Source organism: Schistosoma mansoni, chromosome 1 (assembly GCF_000237925.1).
Source record: "Schistosoma mansoni strain Puerto Rico chromosome 1, complete genome".
NCBI lineage: Eukaryota > Metazoa > Platyhelminthes > Trematoda > Strigeidida > Schistosomatidae > Schistosoma > Schistosoma mansoni.
The window spans coordinates 33,377,070-33,404,222 of NC_031495.1; the positions used below are offsets into that span (position 1 = coordinate 33,377,070).

Consider the following 27,153-nt stretch of genomic DNA (forward strand, 5'->3'; position numbering starts at 1 on the left):
TTAATTCATTGTACCGAATAAGTGAACTTGAAAAGAATCGATAGTTGGTTTGACATTAAAATTGGGTTTTTCCACAGATAAATTTTCTTGTTTGTGATATTCAACACTAATTCCCAGAACGGAACTTGATTTTCCTAGTGTATACGGTCGAAAGTTAAGCACTATTCGTACACGAGAACGAGGTCTAGTGTTCAAAATGGTAAAACAAATTATCAATTGTGTATATTCAAAAGTGAATTAATAAAAACAGTAAATTCACGTTATTAAGCATCAATATTTCAGGAACAGAAACTTAAAATTTATCACTGGATTGCTAAGTGTTTATTGGGATTTGTATGATTTATAAAGTATTCTGGTTCAATTATGTCTTTGAGAAACTGAGATAGACAAACAATTTGAGAAAGTTTTGTAAAAAACCAATATTCAATTTTACCACAGTAGATTAACCTAAGACTGACTAGTGTGAAAAACATTTAAAAGATATGGGGAGAATATTCACTGTATTTATTATCATAATGAAACCAATTCAAGAATACTTGGCATGTTAACATCACTTACTCATAGTAAAACAACCTAGTCACAGAACTAGTTTTACGAAATATTCGTGTAGTAGAAAAAGTAATACTAGAACAGTCATAAAACTAATTTTCTACCTAGAAACTAGAAAAATTATCTTACTAATTAAGTCATGATTGAATGACAGTCTGAAAAAATAAATGTAACTATGGATGTATATCTTACTTCCTAATAAATAAAAAAAGATAGCTGTCCCAAGCAGGGAATTAAATAGGATTATTGGACACGAGCTTACGGTATACGAAACCCCATTTCTTTGGGCTCAATAACGTAGAATGGTGGGCTTGGAAGTTTCAATCTGACGAATGCTTCAGTTGTCTTCATTCGATTGATCAACATAATCTAAAAGCATAAAATAAGAGTGATTTGTATGATGAAAGACCAAATATTGAGCAGGATACACGGGTGTGTACTTTATTCGACGAACTTACATTGTGAGAACGAGCTGTTATTGAAGAATTGGAGTCTATAGTGTCAAAAGAAACTGGTAGCCCAATCACATCAATCGGACCAATATGAACAGTTTTCGAAGTGTTTTCAACAATCATCAACGAGGTACGATCATTAAAACAGTGAGATTTCGGAGGAGGGTATTTTGACTTGTAATTGCCAGTACATTGTAGGTGCGTGAGTGGAGATTCTTTAAATGTTGCTTGTTCTTGACACTATAAAAAATGTTTGGGAAATTTTAAAAAAATAGGAAAAATGCGTGTAACGAAAAATCAACCATTAAACTAGTATCAGGTAAAACGTATAATTACGAAAGAGCAATTAAAGAGGATTCCATGAATTGTTACACTGGAACTAGAAGTATGAGATGCAGTTAAAGGGTACAACTTCTCAAACACAAAAGTACAAGTGAAGAACATGAAAACACAACAGACGTGCATTGAACACAAGTGAATCTTTAAAGATACCACTGAGAGCAGATTGTGGTCTCATTAACAAGTCAGTCAGCTACAACGTAGGACCAGGCACATTTATGCATCTGTCCAAGTTGCCACAACTCATCAGCACAACAACAATCCCATACTGATTTAGTTATTAATGCAATCCATGAATTTAATTTTGATGGTGCAGCAGGTGTCACTTTTAACTCTTGGTTTAAGAAGTATGAAGATTTGTTCCGTATTGATCTCTGCAGACTCGATGACGCTTCGAAAGTCAGAATACTTCTAAGAAAGCTTGGGACAACAGAACATGAACGCTATAGTAACTTTATTCTTCCGAAGAACCCACGAGACTTTAGTTTTGATGAAACAATTCAAACCCTGTCTCAAATCTTTGGAGAACAGTCGTCTCTATTTAATATCCGTTACCAGTGCTTGAAGATAACGAAAGAATCAGGAGATGACTGGGTGAAACATGCAGGTATTGTGAACCGAGAATGTGAGAGGTTCAAATTATCGTCCATGTCTGAAGACCAATTTAAATGCTTAGTATTTGTCTGTAGCCTGCGTTCACCTGAGGATGCTGACATCCGAACAAGAATCCTAAGCAAACTTGAACATTGTCCCAACATGACCCTGCAGGAAGTGACTAGTGAATGTCAAAGGTTAGTGAATTTGAAGCACGACAACTCGATGGTAGAAAACACTAACCAGTTCCCCCACGTTAATGCTGTTGAGAGAAAAGTCGTGCAAGGTTCCAGCACACAGAATTATCGAAATGATAGCGGTAAGCCATCATCTCCATGCTGGTTATGTAGAGGTTGGCATTTCAAAAAGTTTTGTCCGTTTAAAAGTCATCGTTGTACTACGTGTTCCAGGAAAGGACACAAAGAAAGTCATTGCAAATCTCGAAAACGCTGTCAACCTAAAGTTTATTCTAAAAGATTCAAGCCACGTACAGCCAAAGTGACGGTAGCTGCTAACAGAATCGGCTCCCATAGTCGTAGAAAGTATGTTTCCCTCAAGATTAACGGGTACAATGCCCGCTTACAGCTAGACACAGCCTCCGATATAACGCTTATAAGCAGGAGGACGTGGGAGAAAATTGGGAGGCCGAGAATTTATTCAACTTATCAATCAGCACACGGCGCATCTGGGGGAATTCTAAACATTGCTGGTGAGGTTCACTGTGAAATCACAGTCGAAGAGCTTACAAAGAAGGGAGTAATATTTTTGACAGAACGGCCATCACTCGACTTATTGGGGCTTGATTGGATAGAAAAGTTGAAATTATTAGATCGTCCCATAAACTCAATCTGCAACAACGTCAGTATGTCGAAAGTTGGGGACCCAACATTGTTTCGTGGGGGAGGATGAAGTCGGCAAATGCAGTCTGGATACCTACCCCGAATCTTCAAAAAAAAGGGAGGTGTTGGGATGACCCTGCATTTTTCTCGCAAGCGACATGACAAGCTCAGGGGTCATCAAGGAGCATTTCAACCAATCAGCGATTAATTAGAAGTTATGTGAAGTTATGTTACTAAAATAACGAAAATGGAAAAGTCACATGTGGAGATCCTGATTGGCTGATTTATACACTGCTACTATGTTTAGCAGTATTCTAGAACTTTCAGTAAAACTCAAGGACTCTTAAATTACTATAAAATCCCTATATTTTCTGTACATAAATGAACCCTGTAATAAAGTGCTTCCCGCACACTTTGTGCCTTTTCTCTGGTCTTCAAGTCGCTGAGTAGTGCTAGCCCTGGGGTTATCCGAATAGCTTAGGATCTGAATATAGCGTTCAACTTACAAGACGTATCAGTAATATATAGAAGAAAGATTGCACATAAGGATATAATACAGGAAGAAAAAATTAGTTCGTAGAAATAAAGGTATAAAGTAGTTTTAATCTCATGGTTCAAGGGCGGACAAAGACTGTATACACCTCTCGCCATTGTGATCGATTCTGAGCCATGTCACACAGAGTCTCCACAACCACTATTTACGATAGTCACATGGACCCCAACCAAGTATTCTGCATCTACCAACATGGGTCACACCAGAAAATAGTGACTTCAAGCACTGATGCCATGTTTTGGTTTGGCCACCCCTAACTTTCTTCTAACCGTCCCCAACACTAGTTAGCATCGTGCGTCGTGGTAATCAGTGTTCAGGCATACATAACATGTGGACCAAACACCTCAGTCGATGAAGATTCACAACCTCATCAACCGATTTACCATCATTCCCTGATACCATGTGTCTAACTTCACTATTACTTACCCGGTGATCCCAACAGATGAAAGCAATATTTCCAAGACATCTGTGATCAAATACTAGTAACCTACGAGTATCTTCTACTCTTAATGGCAACGTCTCGCAGCCATAAAGTAGAACAGAACGAACTGCCGCATAGTATACTCGTGACGTAAGTTGACAAAAACCAAACGAGCTTCCTGAATCCGTGCAGAAATTTCGTCAGGCAAAAGCCCATTAGGGCTGACCAGACTCTCAACGGAAGTGAAGTTGTAGACGCGTTCGATTACTTCACTCTCTGTCCTTAGTTCAGGTATTAACGCAGGCCATTCCTGAAGCAAGAACTTGCATTTAGAGGGGGGGAGAAACACATCCCACACATCCTGGCATTGTTGCTCAGTGATACAAAATGAATTTGCATTTTATCAGCGTTGTCACCAAACAGGACTATGTCGTCTGTGTATTCTAAGCCGATAAGTAGACTTCATGGTAGATCAATTCCTGAAAATACAGTCGACGAGAGTGTTATTTCCAGCAGTAGGTTTATAATGAAGGTAAACAAACAATGGAGATAGTGGATAGTCTTGTCGGACACCACTTGAGGTTTCAAAATCAGATGACAGTTCACCATAAGCTCTCACTCAACTGGTAGTGTTCGAGTAAAGAGCCTTCACAAGGTTTATGTACTTCTCAGGTACACCTTTCGATGACAGACACTGCCACAGAGCCTCTCTGTCTACAGAGTCAAATGCTGCTTTCAAGTCAAGAAAAACTATCATTGTCGGACGCCGATAAGCATACCTATGCTCTAAAACCTGACGAATAGTGAATACGTGATCGATGCAGCCACGACCAGTTCTGAAGTCAACCTGATTTCTTCGTGTTTGCAGTTCACGAGTCTTTGTTAGGCGCCCGAAAATTATTGAGGCAAGTAATTTAGATGCTATGTTAGTCAAACTAATTCCTCTATGGTTATCACAGGATGATTTCGACCCCTTCTTATATATTGGAACAATGAGTGATTGTGACCAGTCAGATGGGATTACGTCCAACTCCCAGATTTTAACTAAAATATTAGTCAACCTAATCGCTAAAATTAGACAACCATCTTTAATGACCTCTGGAGCCATACTTAGTGCTATGCGCACACTCGCCAGTTTACGAGAACTTGCCGTCGGGTCACCAGATACATGGAGGTTATATTTCGTTGGCTCTACGTTTTGGCGAGGTGGGGTCAAGTGAATGACCACACTAGGATCCTGTATGTGTGTTTCGAAGACAGCATGCATCAATTGTACGAGATTCCAGGGTTTTAGCAAAGGAGGCCTGCTAGCGGATTCGATATAGGGTGCGTACGTTGAAGGCTCCAATGTGTAGTTTGGAGAGGAGTTCCAGTAGACCTAGGACATTATTTCGCGCTCTAGAATCGTTGGACATGGTGACACTTGAGGAGAAGGTCGAGGTAGAAGGAATAATAGGAACTGAAGAGGGAGATTGATTATAAATACGGTGATCTTGAGTGCTGTTGGAGGTATGAGGGCAGTTATCACTTCCCGGTTGTCCAAACCGTGGAAGGGTTCTTCTAGTGATAAGTGGAGGGGAAATTGAGTTAGAAGTGGTCTTAATGACCTGAGAGTGACTGTAGTGTCCAAGGGACAACTAATTGAGGTCGATCATACAAGATCTTTTTATGAGTAGTTTTCGTGTTAGCTTCGTACTTGTTGAGACCCTACCGCCAGAGACAAATATCCATGGGATAAGGCGAGGTGTGCATTTTTAGGGTCGACCTTTTCTAACCCCACTCCTCCTTGTGGGAAGGCAGCATCGTTGTTATGCCAGTTGTCCGAAGGAAACACCATACTGTCGTCACAGCTCTGTACAGTTGGCAGTACGACTTCACCCTCGGACCTTGGGTTTGTTGCTTTCCGTCTTACGGCTCTTCAACCTACCTGTCTGGCATGGTAGGACCTTAAAGAACGATTGTTCCAGCTAGTATAGCTCGACTGGTTCATTAGGATAGGCAAGCCGGACCACCATGTCAAGATTTCAGCAACGGTGGGTTTTCATCAACAAAAAACCTTATTGTTATGCCATTCAGTGTTTCCAACTAACTGGACTTCACCACATTTAGAAAAAAAACGGTTTCAAGTCAATTTCTAATTTCCTTTGATCATAACCATAATTATTACTTAAACAAAGTAGGTGTTAGACGAGTACACTACACACATTTATTCCATAATGGACATTGTAGGTAATGCTATCTGAATTATATTCACATATGTACAGTGATTATTGAATATATATTAGCCAATCCATAAAGCGACTGATAACAAAATACAGTGATTCTTACTTGCAACTTAGTGAGTAATGAATATGATTAGTAAATATACTCGATAGATAAAAAAGTCAATGTGTTTTGTAAAAAAACCATGAAATTATCAGAATAGGAGTTTGAGATTATGGGATGCTATTGATACAGTGAACCAACCCAAGTTAGACGAAGATTATTCGATTTCGGTTCAGCGGTCTAAGGATTAACTGTTCGCGATCGAGACAGAAGGTCGTAGATTAGATCTCCCGTGGGCTCGTTCGTGGATGTGTGCTGTTGAGGATTCATACATTAGGACAAGACAGCTGCCCAGTGCTTCCTGCTTCTTAATAATTATTTAACTTAGTTTGGTTTATGACAACACTCATTAAATAATCATCACATTTCTTACGAGATAAAAAAAATTCAAATGAGTAGTTGGATATGAATTGAAAGAACTTCAAACATCTATATACATATATAATGATATGGAAAATCAAATTTTTATCTTACCGAACCTTCTAAAGTGACTAAAAGTGTGACTGAATCTTTTAAAGTGGATTTAGATATAAAATGACATTGTTTTTGTATGCATGGTTCTAGCCAAAAGTCCAAATGCCAATCTTGAATTAAAATATTTTCACAATATGAAGTAGGCTTGAAATGAAAAGGTATTAAAAATGAACGAAATTCCGTGTCATTGGCATTAGTTGATAAAATGCCAACATTATTGACTGACTTATTATTAATGCTGTGTTGATTGAGTGAATTCGATTTAGAAGGTAACAATTGAAAGATACCTTGTTCCATGGTGGACCGTTTGCTTAGTGAATATGAGGAATTGGAAGTGATATTTTTCAGTTGTATGTCAGTTACAGGATTTGCCGACCAAAACACTTTCCATAATGATAATGAAGTTTCATCTTCACAAAGTGAACTTTGTTTTAAGCTCACAGAAAATTGGGCTAGAAGTAGGGGAAAATGATCAGATATTAAAAAGCGATGAAATCACTATATATATATATATATATATATATATATATATATATATATATGCTTGTTGTATTTAGTCAATTCGTTGAATATAGAGAAAAAGATTTTACCACAAGTTGCTATGGAATTGATGGAATGTGACTAGGAGTGGAATCCAAAACGTGCGTTTTGTCCTATCTATGAGCTGTTAGCTAGATATACTGCATCCTTGAGTTGTTGTTCACTCTGGGCTTTGAACTCAGTACAATTTGCTTCAAACGCCATAGCGTAACCTGGTTAGCTACTGATTTCAGATGGCCACATCCAGCTGACGAGTCCCGAATAGGACTTAACGCGCATCCTGTATTCCACTGCAAGCCGCATTCCATCTATTCTATATCAGCTTGTGCTATGATGGTCGTATCAACGCGATCCGCACAGAATGCCCATATAACAACTAAGACTGGTCAAATTTCAAAGAGATAATCCAAACCATTTCAAACTGAATTAGATTTCACTTTAGTTTACAGACAGATTATCATGCCGTTAAATTTATTTTTTTTTTTAGTATTAGTAGATGCTATGAATAAGCAAATTACTTCGATCGTTGTAATTATTTTATCCATCCAATCGGTAAAACATTTCGACTTAGATGAAGTCGAAGCGTTTTCATTAAGCACGTATTTTGTTAAACTTAGCTAATAACAAAAAATATTTTCGATAAATTCTCTTCAGGTTCTACAATTACATATCCAAATTAATAATCAGAAAAATGTTCAGGTTAAGGGCAAAGTGCATCGTTTAAAGCATGTGAATCTAGGATTGTCAAACAAAATAGAATAAAGTTATTAATGCTGATATGACTCATATAGAATGTTAGCTTGAATCAGCTTATGTGTTAGGTGAGAATTTAAGATCCATGATCAGAATAAATAAGGACGAGGAGGATAATGATTGGTTGTTTGCTCAGTCAGACTTGTAGATAGTCTGACAGGCGTTAGATGAGTTATATATTCTCTTACCCTTATTATTATTGAATTGTGTCGGCTTGTTGACGGTTTTTGGTGTGAAGATATATTTACATCCTAGTCAGGCAAGTTGCGTCGATGTACTGCAGAATAGACACTGGTTAATCTAGTGTAGATATTCGTCTTAGGCATATTAACATCCCATTCGTAAAGACGAAGAAAATCCAAGCGTTATAACAAATGGTAAGACAAAATGTGAATTTGTTTGAAAACACTTAATTTATTGTGATAAATTTATAGAATTTTTAGCATTCCATGCTGTTTAGTATAAGACCAGAAAGATTTCGCATATTTCGTGAATACAATCAGCAGACAAATATTTTTTTAGCTGAAAATTTGCAGCAGTATTTTCCTGTGCATAAGCTGCTAATAATATAATTTGTATGAGACAATAATTCTTTGTCAAACGTATGTGTATACAGTATGATTTGAATCAGTGGTTTATAGCAGAGTTCCTAAAACCAGTGAGCTACAAAATGCTTTTACGTAGCTAAGTGAATGATGGTAAATGAAATAACACATAGGTTGGTATATTTCAAATGTTGTTGCGGTAACCAGTGGGTATTGACACCAAAGAATTAGCGGATGAAAAACAATGGATCATAGTAATGGAAGTTACAAGGTATGAAAATTTATGAGAAATAATTATGCTACTAAGAAATCTATGCATTGCTTGTGTGAAGGCAATCAATATTTAAACTATGAAAGAAACCCATAACAGTAATAAGAAAAAATAAAGGCGACTTAAGAATGATTTTCTGGTATTGTCTGTAAATTACCAAAGATATTGTGACAGTGAGGGAACTCAACTGACTTCCGCAATATTCTATTAGGTTAGTTATACCGAACAATCATAATACTCTTTGACTCCTCCCGCAACTAATAAGAAATACACTGAAATACGATAAACCCTCAAAATCTAGAATATTTTCATGAAAAAATAAATTCCTTTATACCTTAAGAGATTACTGAAAATCACTGCGAATAGCTGTATGTTCATAAGATTTCCCTTTATTTCCGCATATTTAGGTTAGAACTCAACCAAGCTTCCTTTATTCTGAACTCGCTCCAAAGTAAAAGGTTTATTTCAAAACTAAGTAGGTATCATGGAATTAGAATTGAAAGTTTATAAGCTTTACTATTCAAAATAAATCTAAACGCTCAGGAGAGTATAAATACCACTGAGTAAAGTTCGACAAAAACTCGTTAATAAAAAATGTACAAAAATAAAAAGCAATGATAGTTTACCTTCTGTTGAGCAACTAGGAGTACATGGTGGAAACACCAAAGTATATGGGGGGTTTATTTCTAATTTTGGCATTTGAAAGAGTGACATTTTTTCTTTGGAACTTTCACCAGTTGAAAAATTAGGAGTCAAAATATTTGTCGGATAAGTTTCACGCAAACTACCCTTTCTCGATATTGGCTTTGACAAAAATGTTGCAGAACTTTCACGATGAATAGGATTAAGAGAATTTTGACGTTTAAAAGCATCTTGTTGTACAAAAACACTAGCCAATGAATTCTCAAGCACTGATTCCGATACTGAACTGGGTAAATATACGCTAGGTTGATTAGGAGTGCAGGAATTTCGGTCTTGTTTTGAAGTATAAATGTACAGGAACATACGTTCACAATGATGTACTTGATCTGCAAAGGCTTGATGCCAGTCCTGTGGTCGAAGATCACTGAATGATGCCGGAGGCAGTTCAACTACATAGAATATAAGAACATTTTAACTAAATTCTCATTGAACCATTTCAGAAGATTCGAATATGTTAAAAAAATGTTAGTTCCATCAGTTACACAAAATTACACAATAAATGCAGGCCTGATAAACGGCTTATCTGATGATCGTCTTGTGAATCAACTCTTGCTGTGCTAAGTGTGGAATATATGGTACTTTTGATTATATTTTTGTATCAGTTTTATACTATTTATAGCTAACTGACTGAGAAACCCTCTTTTATTATACTGATTGCAAAATACAAAAAGTGCAACGATAATCTTACCAATTTGGATAGATTGTTCATATTCAAAATCTTTCAAAATTTCTGATAATCGTAAACGATTATCTTTACGGCTATGGCTAGATCGTTTTCCCAATTTTGAAATGATCTCTTCAGAACAAGCACACCTGGGGAAAAAGTGAATAGATCAATAATTTTATCAGTCGACTTTACTCCATACAACTGTGGATAAACTTTGAATATATTATTATTGCATCTTGTGATTGAGATTCATTACGTGAATACGGCAGTTGCTAATTACAGAATGATTAGGCATACTCTAGTATGAATTAGTTCTTAGGAGCACTCAATAGAACGGCAACTGGCACACTACACTATAACAATAATCCACCTTTACGAAGGAATGCAGGAAAACTTGATATTCGAACAGAAAAATTGGGATGGTATAACTCAGTAAACACAGTAACAAAAATATGACCTTGAGGCACATGGAAAACTAGCGAACTAAGACTAGTAACAAAGAATAAGTAGAGGGAGGTTATGTAAAATATTAGAACTAAAAAAATTAATCACGGTTAGAGTTACCAGTAGGAACGAAACATTTATGAACTGTAATTGAAAAATCCTGTGATCGCCTTAGCAATTAATGAAAGCTTCAGACCCCTGTATGACTACACAATTGGAAGCACAAATATTTAACAGTCTAAACAATCGAAACCAATATATATTGGTCTTGTACAAATGGCATAATGTTCATCAGTTTGTAACTGAATTCAAGTTAATTCTCAGAGACTTTAAAAAGGATTTACATAAATGTTAAAAGATGAATTAGGAGTTTTTGCAAATATAAAGTCTCAAATGATACATTATCGATTTATGGAGAAAAATGTCTGTCAGAGTTATTGTAGAAACTCAATGCTGTTAAAGTAGTGAGAAATTGGAAAACAGCATCTGTGTAATATAGTGCAATTATCATGAATACGAAGCATACTTCGAAACACATCACTTATCACTTTACGAAGATGCTAAGAATGAATCATTCATCCATAGACGGTGGAAAGCTTTGGGTGTGATCTTATTTGATTTAGTAAGTTATTAGTGAGTGTGATAGCTGTTATTTTACTTAACTAGTTAGCCCACGAAGGAAATTTTTATGCAGTCATATCGTTAATTCTTAATTAAATCAGAAACAAACTTCGCAACAAGATTTAAAATACAGCTGTTTGGCAGTCATATGCCATGCAGAACCTGGCATATACTTGTATCAGTTAAGGTTGTCACATTCCAATACCACAGCGGTATCAAATTGTCAAGACAAATCCGAGAATAGTAAAATTAGTAACATTATGTCAGTATCAGTAGAAACAACCAAGTATGGGCAACATAATTTGAGAAAAAAAGATTGCATTCATGGAGCGGTTACTTGTTAACAAAACTAGGCAAAATATAACACGTCAAAAAGAACCAAGGAATTAAAACGAAACAGCAGTAAAAATGATTCAATTATCAAAAGTATCATTTTGAATTAAATAAATCATGCTTACAATCGTCGAAACTGATAACGGACAACTTCATCTCCATGGTAAAATACTATACGTACAGCATTTACATCATGTTTTAAAGTAATAAAAATGCTCTGTAAAAAATAAAATCAAATTAATTACTGAGTGATTTAATAACAAAATCTGTGACAAACTGCCCCACTATTTATAAAATAATGAAATACCTAAATATATACGACTTTTAATAGGTTTTTCACAAAAATCTACTCATATACTACTATTGTGAGCAAATCTATTTTTACCAAACTGCAAAATAAAAAGCGTAATTATTGTTAAATGTACTCAGTGTTCAACTTTTTAAAGTCCAAACATAGTTTCCAATTCTTTCGTTTTTACATTTAAATCGATGATAAACAGTAACATGGAAAATTCTTTTAAAATTTATTCTACTTAACTGTTCGAATGATAAAAATGTTTTGAAAAACGGGACTGTAATTTAATGAGATCGACCATCTTTTAAAAAACTTACTTATTAGGTACGTATTTTGAAAGCATTAATATTTCGATCCTTCAGAATATAATTTTTATTGTGTTGCATAAAGCCCAGCTGATAAGTACATGAAGTAATTGACTTTTTTTTAAACGAGAATGTTAGTACCGTCCTTTCATCTATGTAATCAATAGACTATTTACAAATCTTGGTTTTAAAACATGTTTCATTTCACTTTGAGTTTTAAACAGAATAGGTTAACTATTTTCCTCAAGTATGATTCTTAATTTCCTAAAAAGCTCAACTGGATAGTAGAAATAAAGATATTCTATAAGTATAATGGGTTTATAGTTAGCGAACTCCTAATCCATTCAGGTTAATACAGTATGTTTACAAACTGCGAATCATGGGTGTTTTACTGTTCAAAACTGCCCAATACCTTGGATAAACGAAGTTTTTCTCATAAAAGCGAACTTCATAATCTTTTAGATAAACATTAGTAATTACTACGATGCTGTGCAACACCGAAATAATTGTGAATATAATGATTTCTTGAGGAAAGGATATAGTAATTGTGATTCCTATAACACCAATGTGAACCGTGTCGTGTGATCAAATAATCAGAGAGAACAGTATAACCTATCACCTAATCTAACTACCAGTTAATTGTCAAATTCAAGGTTTAATTCTTATAAAGCATCTGTATCCATTATCCTAACGAATGCATCATAATAGCTAGTGGGCTAAGGATGATAAATAGAACATACATGAGACCTACTAATTACCATTAAAATGTTTGCTTTACTTCATAGTTAGAAAACAGAAATTGAAAGTAACAATAATGACATTTCAAAAAATGATTAGTTTTTGATAAACAATCAACTCTTAGAAGGAATTATATGACAATAAAACGGGATAAACCTGAGATTGCTTCGACCCAATAACTAAAGCTTTAGGTTCAATAATAACACCACATTCAGAAGTATCTTCATGTTCATTTTGACTGGCGGCCTTTCGATCAACCCATTCAACACGAGCACAGACCCAAGCAGATCTAGATCCAAAATTACTTATATTAATGCTTGCTAAAGAGCATCCAGATACGTTTGAAGTAAGTTCATATTTGGCAGAACGTAGACTTGTTTCATAAGATTCTTCATTATATTTAACCACTGACTCAGAACTGGGATCTATTTTAGACGCAACAGTCCAATAAACATTGGAACTTAATTTTGAGCAGCAAGAATAAACTAATTCACTGGAATTTGTATAACCGATTAGTCTTACCTAAAACAAGAATGTATATAAATGCGAAAATTCTGTAAAAAATTATTATGTAACCTAAAATATATAGGGGAATAAATGGTAATTAGTTGGGAGATATCTATAAGCAGTTCCCCTTGTCTACTTTTTATTCCGATATTCAATCACAACTTCAGCAATAAGCCATGCAGATGTCAAACATTTGTTCGAATTTAGTATGAACTACAATTTACTGGTGCTTTTTCGAGACAGTAGCATTCCGTTTTAATATTTCAAATGACTTATTACAATGCCAATGATTACGAAATAAGCTACTAAATTACACATCAAAAGTTATTAATAATAAAATGTTAAAATAATCAGACTGGTGTATTTACAAATAGAAATTAGTTTTACTGAGCAGGGTTGACGAACTGAAATAGGGAAACTATGATTTTTTTATCGATAATCATAAGGTTACTCATATTAAGTGTGATATGTTGATATTCTGTTATTATTAGAAATGAGTATTATGTACCCACTAAGGACTAGCTTTGAGAGGAAATTTCCAGTTCTAATGAGAAGCCGTGATCAAGGCAGCTAAACCGTGCAGGGGGTGTGGAGGGAACCACTGAAGATAGTGGAGAACAGTCATGCGGATTTAATGAAGTTAAGCTTGTACACTATTGGACCCGAACTCAATGGTCTAGCGATTAGGCATGAGGGTGAAAAAATAGAAGTATCTGAGTTCGATTCCCAGCTTTGGTGTCGTGGACACCCAATGTTGAGGGTTTTTATACTAGAAAAAAAGAACCGTCTAATGTTTCCAAGTTTTTAATGGTTGTCTAGTCAAGATCGGTTCGTGAGACCAATAAAGTTCAACGATCTCCACAACTCTATATTGCTGGTCCAATTAGTTCCCTTATGTAAAGCAATAACAAGTACTGCGGAATGGAGTGAATTCGTCTTATTTCGTATTTTCTAAGTCTACTAATATACGCACTGAATCCAATTAATCTCACAAAGACTTTTATTCTTGCTTTACGAAAATGATAAATTTAAATCCAATCGAAGAGATTACATCGTAAAAGTCGAACCATGAATGGTAAGAACGATAAATAAGCAAAGAAAAAGACAAAATATCACATTTTTTTCTTTAGTCTATCGCTTACTTTAAAAGTGGAAGTTTTCGATTCTTCAGATCGTAAAAGTAAATGTCCGAAATCCCAAGAAACTGGATGCTTTGCAACGTAAGCAACATTTACTTCATATTCAAGATTTGGTGGTAAGTAAACACGAAATATTCCTGTAATCAAATAACCATTTTCGTCAACAAGCTATATGAGGTTTTGGAAGCAAAAAGAGGATAAGTATTAAACAGAAGTAAAAAATAAGTACTGAAACAAAATAACAAAAAGATTGGAACAAAATTTTTAACCAATATAAAAACTATACAAGGAAAAAATTTTATGAATCAAGTTGAGAATGAAACTGTAATTTTTATTGATGACAGTGGATGAAGATATTTTTGTCGGCACCAAAGGAGTTTGATTAAATTGCCTTAAGCTTTTTCAGATTTAAATCTAATTGTAGTTAGCAATACTTGATAAAACGAAAACTGGACAACTGCATGTAAAGGATATGATAGAAATAGCCCAACAGATTCATGTAAATTAACTCACTAAATAAATTACCATTTTACTATAGCATTACACTTAGCAACAACACTGATCGTCAAATTACTTTGTTCATCTTGATTGAAGTTCAATACTTAGTAGAGAGTGAGGTGTGTAGTTCTTTCGCACTAGGCCAATTGTCTTTATAAACTATTGTTGTTTACATAACGACAACTGGACATTTCTCCATAAAACGCTTTTATAAGCAACCGGAACATTGAAAATATATATGACAATTTACAACGAATATTTTTGGATTAGAATGATATTTAGGTAATAATAACAATACCAATTCAATTCATATTCATTGTGAGAAGGCAGATTATCTACCAGGTGGAATCTACAGAAGTAGAAATATTACAGTTTGCACTGACTGACTGACTGACTTTAATTCAGCAACCCTTAAAAATCAGAAAGCACTAGAGAGACGTTTCATTCTAGTGTGCGACTTCATACTGCGCAACAAAACATCCGTCAGGGAACGAATACAGAACCTTTTAGGGTTCGAAGCAAGCGTCTAACTTTTAGATAACTGAGCCGGGATCTAACTTCAGTCAATTCGCGATATTATGCAACCGTCTTCTGCCAACATTTGTGGGTGACTGGGTAAACCGTTGGATGGTAACTCAGTGGTCCACGGGTTAGAAGCTTGCTCCGAAATTGAAAGGTCCTGAGGCCAATTTCTCAGTGGAGTCGTAGATGTGTACTCCTGAGGAGTCACATAACAGAATGAAACAAGTGTCCAGTGCTTTTTAGTTCCAAAAGGTTATTTAAATATAGCATTAGTTCGTAATGTAAAGAAGGAAAATCAACAATCCTTATAAACCCCTTACAGTAAGAAGGAGGAATAACTACTAAACCACAATTATATTACAAGAAACTGTTAGTGAGTTTAAAATTTAGATATCAGTAAATATCCGATGAAACAAGATATGTTGTATAATGCCAAACAAGTATTGTTTATTACTATTTAGTATGCCTTTAGATTTTTAACGAGCCAGGTTGCTAATATAAGTTTCATTCTCGACTGGGCCCCATACAATTTTCTCGAACTCTTCTTTCATAACATTTTTTTATTGTATAAGAGGGTGAAATATGTTGAAAGATTGATATAAATGAACTAAAGAGAAAATTATTGTCAAATCTTAGTACTGACTAATTTTACTTAAGAATACATTTTATGTTCAATTCTAATTTAAATGATGCAAAGAATATAGCAGAGTTAAATCATCACAGTGATTAATATACATAATCAAACTTACACATAGATAATTTCAATGACTATAATGAAACATGAAAACGATAGTTGTTAACACTGAATTTCTGTATCTTTTACAAAAATGTAACTAGTTAATTAATTTTTTAAATATACATTAAATTCTGTATGTTTTATCTCGTCTAAGCCCTTTGAATGATGACTTGATGGTTAAAGAATTCGACCTGTAACTAGAAATGATTCAACTTCGCTTAATTCAGTTTAAACAACCAAGGAGAAATATCACAGATACCCCGCTCATAAAAATATAATTAGGAGTTGACCTACTGAACTTATCCTTTGTAAATAAATTACAGCAACTGCTGCAATTATGCAAATAAAACTTGGATAGGACCGTGTTCCCTAAACAGAAAATGAATCAGATTACTAAGAGCAATGCATAAATTACATAAACTGAGTTAGTATTCGTAAAATTGTCAACTATATACTCAGAAACAGACAGTGTACAATTGTTTTCAAACGCACACATATTATGTTTCACAACACAATAAAAAAATTACAAAAAGTAAACATAATTACCCTGGTCATTTATCGCGTATATATATACATATATACTTGGTTGGGGTCTACGCGACTATCGTAAACAGTGGTTGTGGAGACTCTGTGTAACATGGTTCAGAATCAATCACAATGGCGTAGTTGTATACAGTCTTTGTCCTCCTTTGAACCATGAGATTAAAATTACTTTATACCTTTATTTCTACGAACTAATTTTTTCTTCCTGTATTATATCCTTATGTGCAATCTTTCTTCTATATATTACTACTATTGAAGTGACTGCTTCTATGAATCTGGTGTTGATCTTATTGTGCTGATGAGTTGTGGCAACTTGGACCGATGCGTATATGCGCGTGACCCTACTTTGTAGCTGATATATATATATATATATATATATATATATATATATATATATATGTAAGAAAAAATGATTTCCAAATCTTATTTAATTTAACCAAAAAAGGGAACAATAATTAGGACCTACTTTGAACACTTCTGACTTGGGGTGAACGACAAACGATATGGTAGTCGGTTTTTCCATTTGATGTTTGATAAGAAAATGTTGTCGACTAGAGCAAAAGAAAGTGAAAACAATAAAATTATAATTTATTGTTGATAATGAAATAATTCTTTCCACTGTACAAGAATAGTCTAGATTAAACATATCAATTAGTTATCATCAGCAAATTTAGAACCAGTTACATATCGATGACTAGAAGATACATCAAATGACTGCTACCATCATTCATTATCATTTCAAAGAGATATCATACAGTGATTAAAGAGTAAAAAAGAAACTATTGACACCTTTGCACAAAGGAAATGAATATGATAACTCGTTTAAGAAAAGTGATCTTCATATACTCGTAACGTCAGCTAATAATAGACAAATATGAAAATTATCCATAATTTGTACAAATTTTTCGTTGACCATAGTGTGTGGTTTTGAGATAGGAAATGATAAACTATATATAGAGAAAAAACTCGAGAGGAAAGAACAGAGGGACAAATATATTCTTGGGGCACATTAATTTAAATAGGCTAACAAGTATATATTGTTCTTCCTCTCAGAAAATTAAAAATATGGTTGATGCAGTGATAGGGAACGAATCGAAAGTGCAGTCTAGAGTATGTTAACAAGCATACCTACCTACTACCATTTTTTGTACCATGAGCAGTGAATTAAGAGAAAGTATTTGTCACTCTCCATGCTAACAATCAACGTTGAACTATTTTCGTAGTATTTATGAAATATCAGTATTGTAATACAGATTTCAATTACAGTTTACTTAGTAAACCCTGAATAAGACAGTTTCGGTGAATCCGTAAATGATACCCATGTTTTGTCCGTACAAATATCAAAAATACTTGGAATATATAAATTCATGGAGACTCTTAATTATTCTAGTTGGGAACACAAACTGTTTCAAATAAGAAGTGCACATGTAAATTCACAGATATAAAAGTTATCTTTGAAAGCATGAAGAGGTTGTTCTAACCTCCAGATGTTAGGCAATAATATCTGGGAAGTAAAGCAGCGGTACCACTAATTATTCACAACTACAGACAAAAATAGCCCTTTCATCATTCAGTACACAAGAATAGTTCAGTATGTTCGAACTGGCAAGCATTTATTATCAAATATTTGTGATCAATTTGTTAATATATCAATCACGACGTACATACATTCACTTTGTTACTGTTAGACGTGTACATTTCTACAAATTGGTTAGTTAATTTGTTTAAAAGCATGCCCATAAAAAATGCAGTTCAGTCTGGACACCGAATTTGATCTGAACTGGTAATTTGCCACAGGAAATCAATCCGAAATGATGAGACCTGAGTGTTATGAAATGAAAAGCTGTAAATGACAAAATTATGATATTGTAATATGATATGCACACAATGTTTGCATTGAACGTGCTTCAAACTTTAGAATAAAATCAGATACATCATGTTCTAGGGTAGAGTTCACATGGGATTGAATAAAAACTTCACTTACTGTATCTGTCCACATACTGCACCAGCCCAAATTAAGCAGTTAGTATTTGATAGAATAGGAACATTTTGAGATTTTAACACCTCTGGAGAAAAAGAATCTTTTTGCGAGATTATAGATCCGTCATGAACTGATGGATTCTCATTTGTAGCGTTAATCGAATGAGATTTAATTGGCAGGTTTCTAGACACGTGTGAAACATCCGGATTAGGATGATGAGACAGTCTTTTTCTGTGAGTTACATCCTGGCCAGAACTAGTTATATTTGTAGGAGGAATGTTTTCCTTTAGCGCATCCACCTGAAAATAAACAATTTTAAGAATGTATATGAGTGAAGATTTGATGTTGTGGTAGAGTGTATTTCTAAGTATTGCGCAACGTGCATCTTGGATTAAAACGTCAACCAGCACCAAATAATGACATGAAGTAAAAGACAAATAAAATATTGACAAACAAGCCAAAGGAACCGACTAGCAAAGAATTACTGAGCAATAAATTCTTGGAGGTTAACAATAAAAACTTTTAAACAGTTAACCAGAATTGGTCATAGTTTTTATCTGAGTGGACAGATTTCTAAATTTTGGATGGCGAGGCTATAATTTATAGACGAATAAATCAGATATAGGATAACAGGTCTTGGATTTTGGAGCGAAATTCATCCATCCACTTGGCTAAATAGCGTTTTGGCACTTAAGCTTATGTCAGTTCGTGATGAAAACCCTAAATCTAATTCTTAGTCCTAACCGTCAACTATAAATCATAATTTTAATCCATCGCACTGGTTCACAACCCTCATTTAGTCCTAGTTAATAGATGAATATCCTCAAGGTAACTTTAGCGTCGCTCAAAGGCTGTCCATAAATTATAGTCCAGCCTTTTGAATTTGTGTCAGTAAAACAGTCGTTGATATCAAATGTAGCTTGAATATGAATCAGTTCGAAGTCACATCACACATTAGCATGAACATGGGTAAAGTTAACAGGATGAGAATTATAAGAAGGAAAATAATACCAGTTATCACTGACCATCATAAATAGTGTTATGATGGGATATAATGGATATAATTGCCGACCCCTAACAAACAATAACTCTATGTTGTTGTTTTCTAATTATTCGGTACAGATGATATTGTATTCGCTACGATGATAAAAATAGTAAAATCATGAGATAATGGAGAATATTTGCAGCTCAGGAGGAGGGCTCTGAAGGAGAAGTGTGTTCTCTGAACAATCCCACTTTCAAAGTAGCAAAATCAAAAGAGTATGAATAATACTAGCTAAAGAATAAGGAATATAGAGTTCCATATACTGCTTCACGATATTATGATACAGTAAATGGTTTGATAAGCATACAGATTATACGGTAGTGAAAACATGGTTAAAGAATATGTAGGCTGTAATCAAGCTGTAGGCATTTCATAAACTTCAAAATTAATATTTACCAAAAACAAAAAAAGTTAGGATATAACTCAGTAATCGTCACGTACAAGTTTGTTCACAAATTTTAGAATGATAAAAGTATTAGGAAAGATAGTGACTTTAACTTTTAACTAGTGACTAAATGGTTTTTTTAATGATAAATTCCAAGACTAATGGAGTCAGTGATCATGATATTAAGTTCAATTATTAATATAAATTAGCATTAAAAATCTACTGTCTTATTTGAAACGACTTTTAAAACTTTATGCGAGACATGATATGAGTAGACCTAGTTTTCAGTAACATGAAAATATGTGTATAAAATAAAAAGGAGAAATATTAATCCCTGATAATAGATACCATAAAAAACACATATCTCTATAAGCACCCGAAAATTGAGAAAAACGTGATTGCTAACATTCAGCATATGAGTTGTAATACTTACTTTGGATTGTGAGAAATTTGGTCGTTTTCCGTTTATACCAGTCGGAATTTTATTAAAATCAACTGTATTACTAGGAATATTAGATCTTAAAGCTTGTCTAACAGCCTCAAGTTGCTTTTCTAAATGTGAAGATAATTTATTGTGACGAGAAACCGATTCCAGTTTGCCACCATTCGGCTGCTTACCTATACCTGTAATCATATCTAACAAACTGTCAATATCTGACATATGCAGACAACTGATATCAACATGTGATATATCTGATTGATTCAAATTTAAATTTCTCAGTTTCAAACTGCTAGTATCAATAAGATCATTTATTTTTTGTGAAGGATGTAAACTTTTACTGGATAAATTCTGTTTTGTCACTTGTGCTTCGGTCGATAAATTATTATTTATATCCATAGATTGAATAGGTTCACTATTGATACATTTCAAAGAGTGACTGATTAGAGTCGGCACTGGTGAGACTGTCAATGTTTGATTTAGCTTTAAAGGCGATGTAGTTGTCGAGTATAAGTTGGGTTGTACGCAATTGTCTGACTGTTATATTTAGAAAAAAATATACAAAACAAAACACAGAACGGTTGAAAAAAATTTTTAAGATACTTTACTAAAAAGTATAAAATAGTAAAATTAATAACCATACTAAAGAATTCTCTGAATACATAGAGTTATCCATAACTGCGAAAACAGATAAAACTAGACTATTATCACTATCATTATTCCAAAAAAATTAGGTGACCTTATTGAATAGCCGAGATACCTGTTTTGGCCACCTAAATATTTCAACAAGTCTGTTTTTTTTAATTTGTTTTAAGACCTCATTATGTCTATTAATCGCATAACCTATACAGGCGCGTTTATGGAAAGCTTACGTCCTTTCGCTACAAAAATTACAAACAGTACAATAAGAGACATCGTAATGGTTGACAATATGCATTAAAGAGAATGAACATGATTCCCGAGACAAAAAATGAAATGGAAAAAGGTGAAAAAATCCGAGTCTGTACAAATTATCAAATTTGAGACGTGCTTAAGAATACAGGTTATTGACCAGGTTAACTCTAACAACCTGTTCGTCACAGAGAATATTTGCTAGGTAAGGTATTACAGAATTTTTATAGATTTGCTTGCGTGCATGGATTTCAATGTATTTACGTCTCGTCCTACCAGAAGCTATACAAGGAGAAATATACGAATGAAGTAGATGGTTAGTATCTGATAAGATAACACCCGCTAGGAGTTTGCAAGACTTAAGATGTCTATCCACAAGCATATTAACAATGACCTCAAAAGATTCACCACACACCTTGCTAACTGCCTTCGGCACTCTCCGCAGTACAGCAAAGTCTTTTCTCAAAAGCCCAGGAAAGAATAATGGAGAACAGTGAAAAATAATGGGAAATATGCAGGAATTCACAAATTGTATAAGTAAATGGCAAGTAATCCCAAAAGTATGTAGCCTCTTTATGTAGTAAGCCAAACGGTAAACTTTTTTCAATAACAGTAAAACATGAGAAGACCAAGAGAGATCAGAGGAAAAAGTAACACCGAGATAATTGGCCTTCGACACTGTGTTTATCAAAGAGTCTCCAATGGCACAAGCATTATGGGATCCCAAAATAGTGTATAGGTGCTGTCCATGTCTCAGGCTAAAGTTAACAGCTTGATATTTAGATGGATTAAGTAGGAGACCATTACCAACAGACCACCATTCAATACGAGACAAAAACCCGTTCATTTCTATGGGATGTAAAGAGGTAGGAATCGGCATACATACAGTGAGGTTGTCCGCATATTTCCCAAAAGTGTTTTCTGTGGAAGATGGCAAATCGTACAGAAAAAAGGAGAAAGGGAGAGGTGAAAGAACAGCTCCTTGTGGAAAACCTTCATTACACAGTAGAGACGTTGAACACTTTCCTTCAAACACGGTGTACTGTTCTCTTCCAGAAAGGTAGGAACATAGCCAATTGGTTATCCAGACGTCAGTGTTGACGCTGATCAGCTTGTTAGGTAAGTGTCTTGGGATAGAATCAAAAGGAGAAGTATAGTCCAGAAAAGCGCATCGAACATACTTCTTACCCTTTTCCAACCCGAACACTATATTGTGATGCAGAACAGCAACGGCATCTAAGGTGCTTCTTTCGCATTTGTAAGCAAACTGATACGGATCACTGTGCTCTTTTATTGCAGGTTAAAGCGGGAGTATCAATAATTTTTCCATTATTTTGAGGAAAGGTGAAGTTATTGCTATGGGGCTCGACGTCACATTTTTATCGCCAGATACTTTCTTAGGCATAGGGATTATCTTTATCTTTCTCCACATTTTCGGTATGAGATTAGTTGAGAAGGATCTGTTAGAGATATTTGTGAATGGATAACATAGAACGTCAGAACATTTTTTAAAAAGGAGGTTTGGGATACCATCACGTCCTAAACATTAGGATGAATTAAGTGACTGAAGACATTTTCGGACATCATTTTCAATGAAACTAGGAACACAATTATTCTTCAAACCTGTGGATATAGGGAGTATGACATCAGATGACTGACGTAAAAAAAGACTTATTTAAGTCACAAACATTCAGCTGGTTATCGCTTTTAATCTGCCTGTCACCTGTAAGTTCTTTAAAGAGTTTCCACATACTTGGAGAGTTTTTACAAGATAGGAGTTTCTGAGTAAACACAGAGTTCAGACGTCTAATCTTTAGGTTTATTTGACCATTTAGCTTACGGACTTCAATAGTGTTTTTCTCCTTGTACATTCTTTCCTTTACCCTCCGTAGTTGTTTTAGTTGTAGAGATGTAAGTCGATCCAAACCTAAAAAGAAGGTTTTAGTAGGACAACAAATATCAAAACAGAATTTAAGATAACAGGTGATAACATCAGTGGTATTTTCCAGTGAGTCATCTGAAAATAATTCCCAGTTGGTCGTACGAAACATGTTTTTTAGATTTTGAATATTTTCTTTTGAGTAATTCCTATATATGACTTTTTTGGTCTGGTGTAAGTGTGTACTCTTTCCATGTTTTCCATATACTTTAGGTAGAACACGAATTATACAGTGATCCGAGCTAGACAATGGAGCACGTTTACGAGTCACATAGGTACCACATTATTAATAAAAACGAAGTCTAAATGAGCATCCAAACGTGTAGGAAAATCTACTACATTTTGTTGGTCTAGTGATGTAAAGAAGCTACAGTCACATGAATTGAAATCACCACATACAATTGAAAGTGAACCACTGAAGGCAGTAACAGCGAATTCAGTGAATTCATCAGCGAAAACAGATAGCGCAGATGCTGTGCAGTCTGGAGTCATGTAGATGTTGGTAACATAAACATATTTGTATTTATTCAGGTTTTTTGGACGGCATCTTAAAGTTAGACAGTCGATAAAGTCATTTGAAAACTTGAAACGAGAAAAAGTAGATCGACACCAGTTAACTTTTACAAACGTAGCTAGGCCGCCGCCACACCTCTTTTTATTGCTTGATCGATCTTGACGATAGATATTGAAATCACGTAGTGATGCTAAGCAATCGTCCTGTAAGTCAGTTAACCAAGATTCTTGAATTGTGGTGAGACCATAATTACGATACATGTTTTGACAGTAGGAATCGGAGATACTTCACCTAGTTAATTAGTGATCGGCAGTTAGAATTTAGCAGCTCGGGAATCATGTTCATTCTCTTTAATGCATATTGTCAACCATTACGATGTCTCTTATTGTACTGTTTGTAATTTTTGTAGCGAAAGGACGTAAGCTTTCCATAAACGCGCCTGTATAGGTTATGCGATTAATAGACATAATGAGGTCTTAAAACAAATTTAAAAAACAGACTTGTTGAAATATTTAGATGGCCAAAACAGGTAGCCCAGATATTCAACCAGACAGACCATGTAGACGAACTTGGGTGAACTAATCAGGCTCAAGATAGCTTTTCGTGAGCCTCTGAGAAATCCAAAACCCAGTGAAGGAGAGGATGTGCCTTACTAAAGACTGAACAAAAATTGTCCAGATCTAATTTAGAAAATCTTTCAAGTTGACTAAAAATTACCTTATTAGTAACTAGACAGTGAATATTTCACGACGGGTAAGTTAATTTACAAGAAACGTCTACTCATGATGCAAATTGTATTTGGGCTAGCTTGATGTGATTGATAGTATAGTCCAGGGTATATTTTGTGAAATTCACCTCAAATGTCTAAAAACCAACTAGACTGATAAAAGCATTTCACTGAAGAAAATAACGTAATTTTAGTACAGCATGATAACCGTTTAATCGTAATGAAGCTCCATGAACTAAGTCAGTCGAACAATAATGAAAGATTAATAACTAAAAACATATCAATCGAATAAAGATTGATACTTAAATCGATTTGCATGTTTCTACATTTATTACTCGTGAGTTTAAACTACAGAGACCATGAATGACCAATTATATTCAATGTAGTGGAACAAAGAAAGTACTCTTCAGAGGTAAAAGAAATAATAACGAACGGTCTCCTTATCACTCAGAATCGAAATAAGAATCTAGTGATTTTGATAACAGTATGTTGTAGGTAAACTACCATCAAACACACACATTTAAGAAGCGAAAATAGCTAGTACAAGATTCGATGATACAAAGAGTATTAGACTTTACAATTTGATTGTACAAATACATGTATATTGATTTATTATGCTATATATTGTCGAGCACTCTAGAACCCCAACCAGCAAATGATTATGAATCGACAGATGCATGTTCTATGTAGCTTTTTTCACACCACCACGTCAAGTTACGAACGGACCACCTTTCCCGTTTTCCTAACCAGCAGTACTGCCAGCCATTAATCCGCAACATAGAAGCTGCAAGGATGACATTTATAAAATATCTTCAGGCCGCCGAATGTGATTTTACAAGAATAAAAGTCGACTAGACGAGATTTTTATCCTTGAATACTTTTACTACTACTCAAATCATAGTACGCCGATTTTAATTTATTTCACAGAATTTGTCCACATTCTCCTAAATTCATTTGTTGATAATTTGACAAAGCAAAAACTTGAGCTACGCATGAAGCCGAACATAAATGTAGATTCCTTTTGTTTACCCACTTTTTACGATAGATTCACCCTCGTTAAACTTGTATTCACATTCTTTTAATTTTTCTCCCTTAAAACCTTCACTAGTGTTTGTGAGCCATTCAGTTCTATGAATAAATATTTAATTCGGTTAACTTACGTAACGCGATCTAGTTTACTAGTTCCACATTAGTTCATTTATTTACACAGATTACATATACGATTTATAATCTTAATAAACACTTCTAGTTATCATTACATTAGTATGATTTATTATTGCCACTATTATGCCTACTTAAATTGTGTGATCACTGTCATCTACACTTTCGCATGGAAGTTAACTATTCATATCTCATGATTAGGATACGTATTACCGAACTGCGAAAAAGGTTTATATGCTAGGAGAAAATTTGGCGGAATTCCCCAGCCTTAATGTTTTGATCAAATCAGTCAATAAATTGAATAATTAGATCAAGATGAATTTAGCTTCTCTTAAAGATCTGTAGTACCGTTTGCATAGGAGACAACACAAAACTGCCGAACGACTTTCACGGTTGTGAGCCATGTTGATTCTTTGGTATGTATGATTTCGTCTGGGGTCATGGAGTTCTAGATTATCTGAAACAAATAAGCTCCATTCCACTAACTCACCAGCTAAGCTGTTACTAATCTATCCCATAGACAGCAAAATGCAATCAATATAGTAACCAGTGGCACAGAATGTATCTCGATTGCCAATGTCAATTAAGAGGAATAACTTTACCACTTGAAAGGCCAAACACGTTACCACAATTCATAGTTGTTTATAAGGTGTCGCCTTCTACTGAGAACAAAACTGTAAATCCAAGGATAACTGGAAATATGTAGTCATAGCTCATTCTTAGCTTTAGGTGACAGGTTTTACAGGTAAGGAAAGTTCAAATACCCATGTTATTCAGTAGTAAAATAACGTCATTAAGGCAAAAATTATGGTCTAGATTAACAAGTACTGAACTAATTTCCGCACTGTGTCTCCCACATTAAATACCAGTCAGCCCCCAAATGCCCTGGTACGGCCGAGAGTGGGGAGAGTCCGCTCTCCCTCTCCAAATGCTCTCACATGGCCACGCGAATATATAGCCTCTGACAGGGAAGTCCTACTCACTGCTTTCTCGTGGCGGAGGTGTTGCTTACGAAAGTGAAAGGACGAAAAGCGAATGTCCGGCGCTTTAACCGGGTTGGTGGACACGGAGGGTCCACCTAGGGGAGTTGGAAAATCCTGATTCCGAACCAATGGTGCACATGGGCTCCAGTATCCTGAAGGAACAAATGGCGTAAGAACCAACCGTTGGTCACCGGCTACCATGGGACTGCATCTCCTCACGATGCTCCACTGCCTTGTGGATCAGACTTTTAGGTCAAAGGCTCGGAGTGTGGCCCCCTAAGAAAACCACCTGCTTCGGTTTGGGCACCCGGGCAGTATCACAGCCCACACACAAATGACATGAAATGACGCACTACACTAACTACACTACTTTCGTTCCTAAT

General features: G+C 34.9%; 1 protein-coding gene across 1 annotated transcript in view; it reads right to left on the minus strand.

Annotated features, from left to right (window-relative positions):
* Positions 1–27,153, minus strand: part of Smp_028050 (hypothetical protein) — a gene marked incomplete at both ends in the record, with an annotated part of 35,983 nt that continues 8,830 nt past the window's right edge. The window contains 12 exons of the mRNA XM_018794145.1: positions 1–184; positions 812–918; positions 1,008–1,241; positions 6,547–6,998; positions 9,282–9,746; positions 10,046–10,170; positions 11,548–11,639; positions 12,917–13,282; positions 14,410–14,574; positions 17,172–17,256; positions 18,690–18,985; positions 20,550–21,092. Coding sequence (XP_018648587.1) covers positions 1–184; positions 812–918; positions 1,008–1,241; positions 6,547–6,998; positions 9,282–9,746; positions 10,046–10,170; positions 11,548–11,639; positions 12,917–13,282; positions 14,410–14,574; positions 17,172–17,256; positions 18,690–18,985; positions 20,550–21,092 — 3,114 coding nt within the window. The remainder of the gene's footprint in view (positions 185–811; positions 919–1,007; positions 1,242–6,546; positions 6,999–9,281; positions 9,747–10,045; positions 10,171–11,547; positions 11,640–12,916; positions 13,283–14,409; positions 14,575–17,171; positions 17,257–18,689; positions 18,986–20,549; positions 21,093–27,153) is intronic.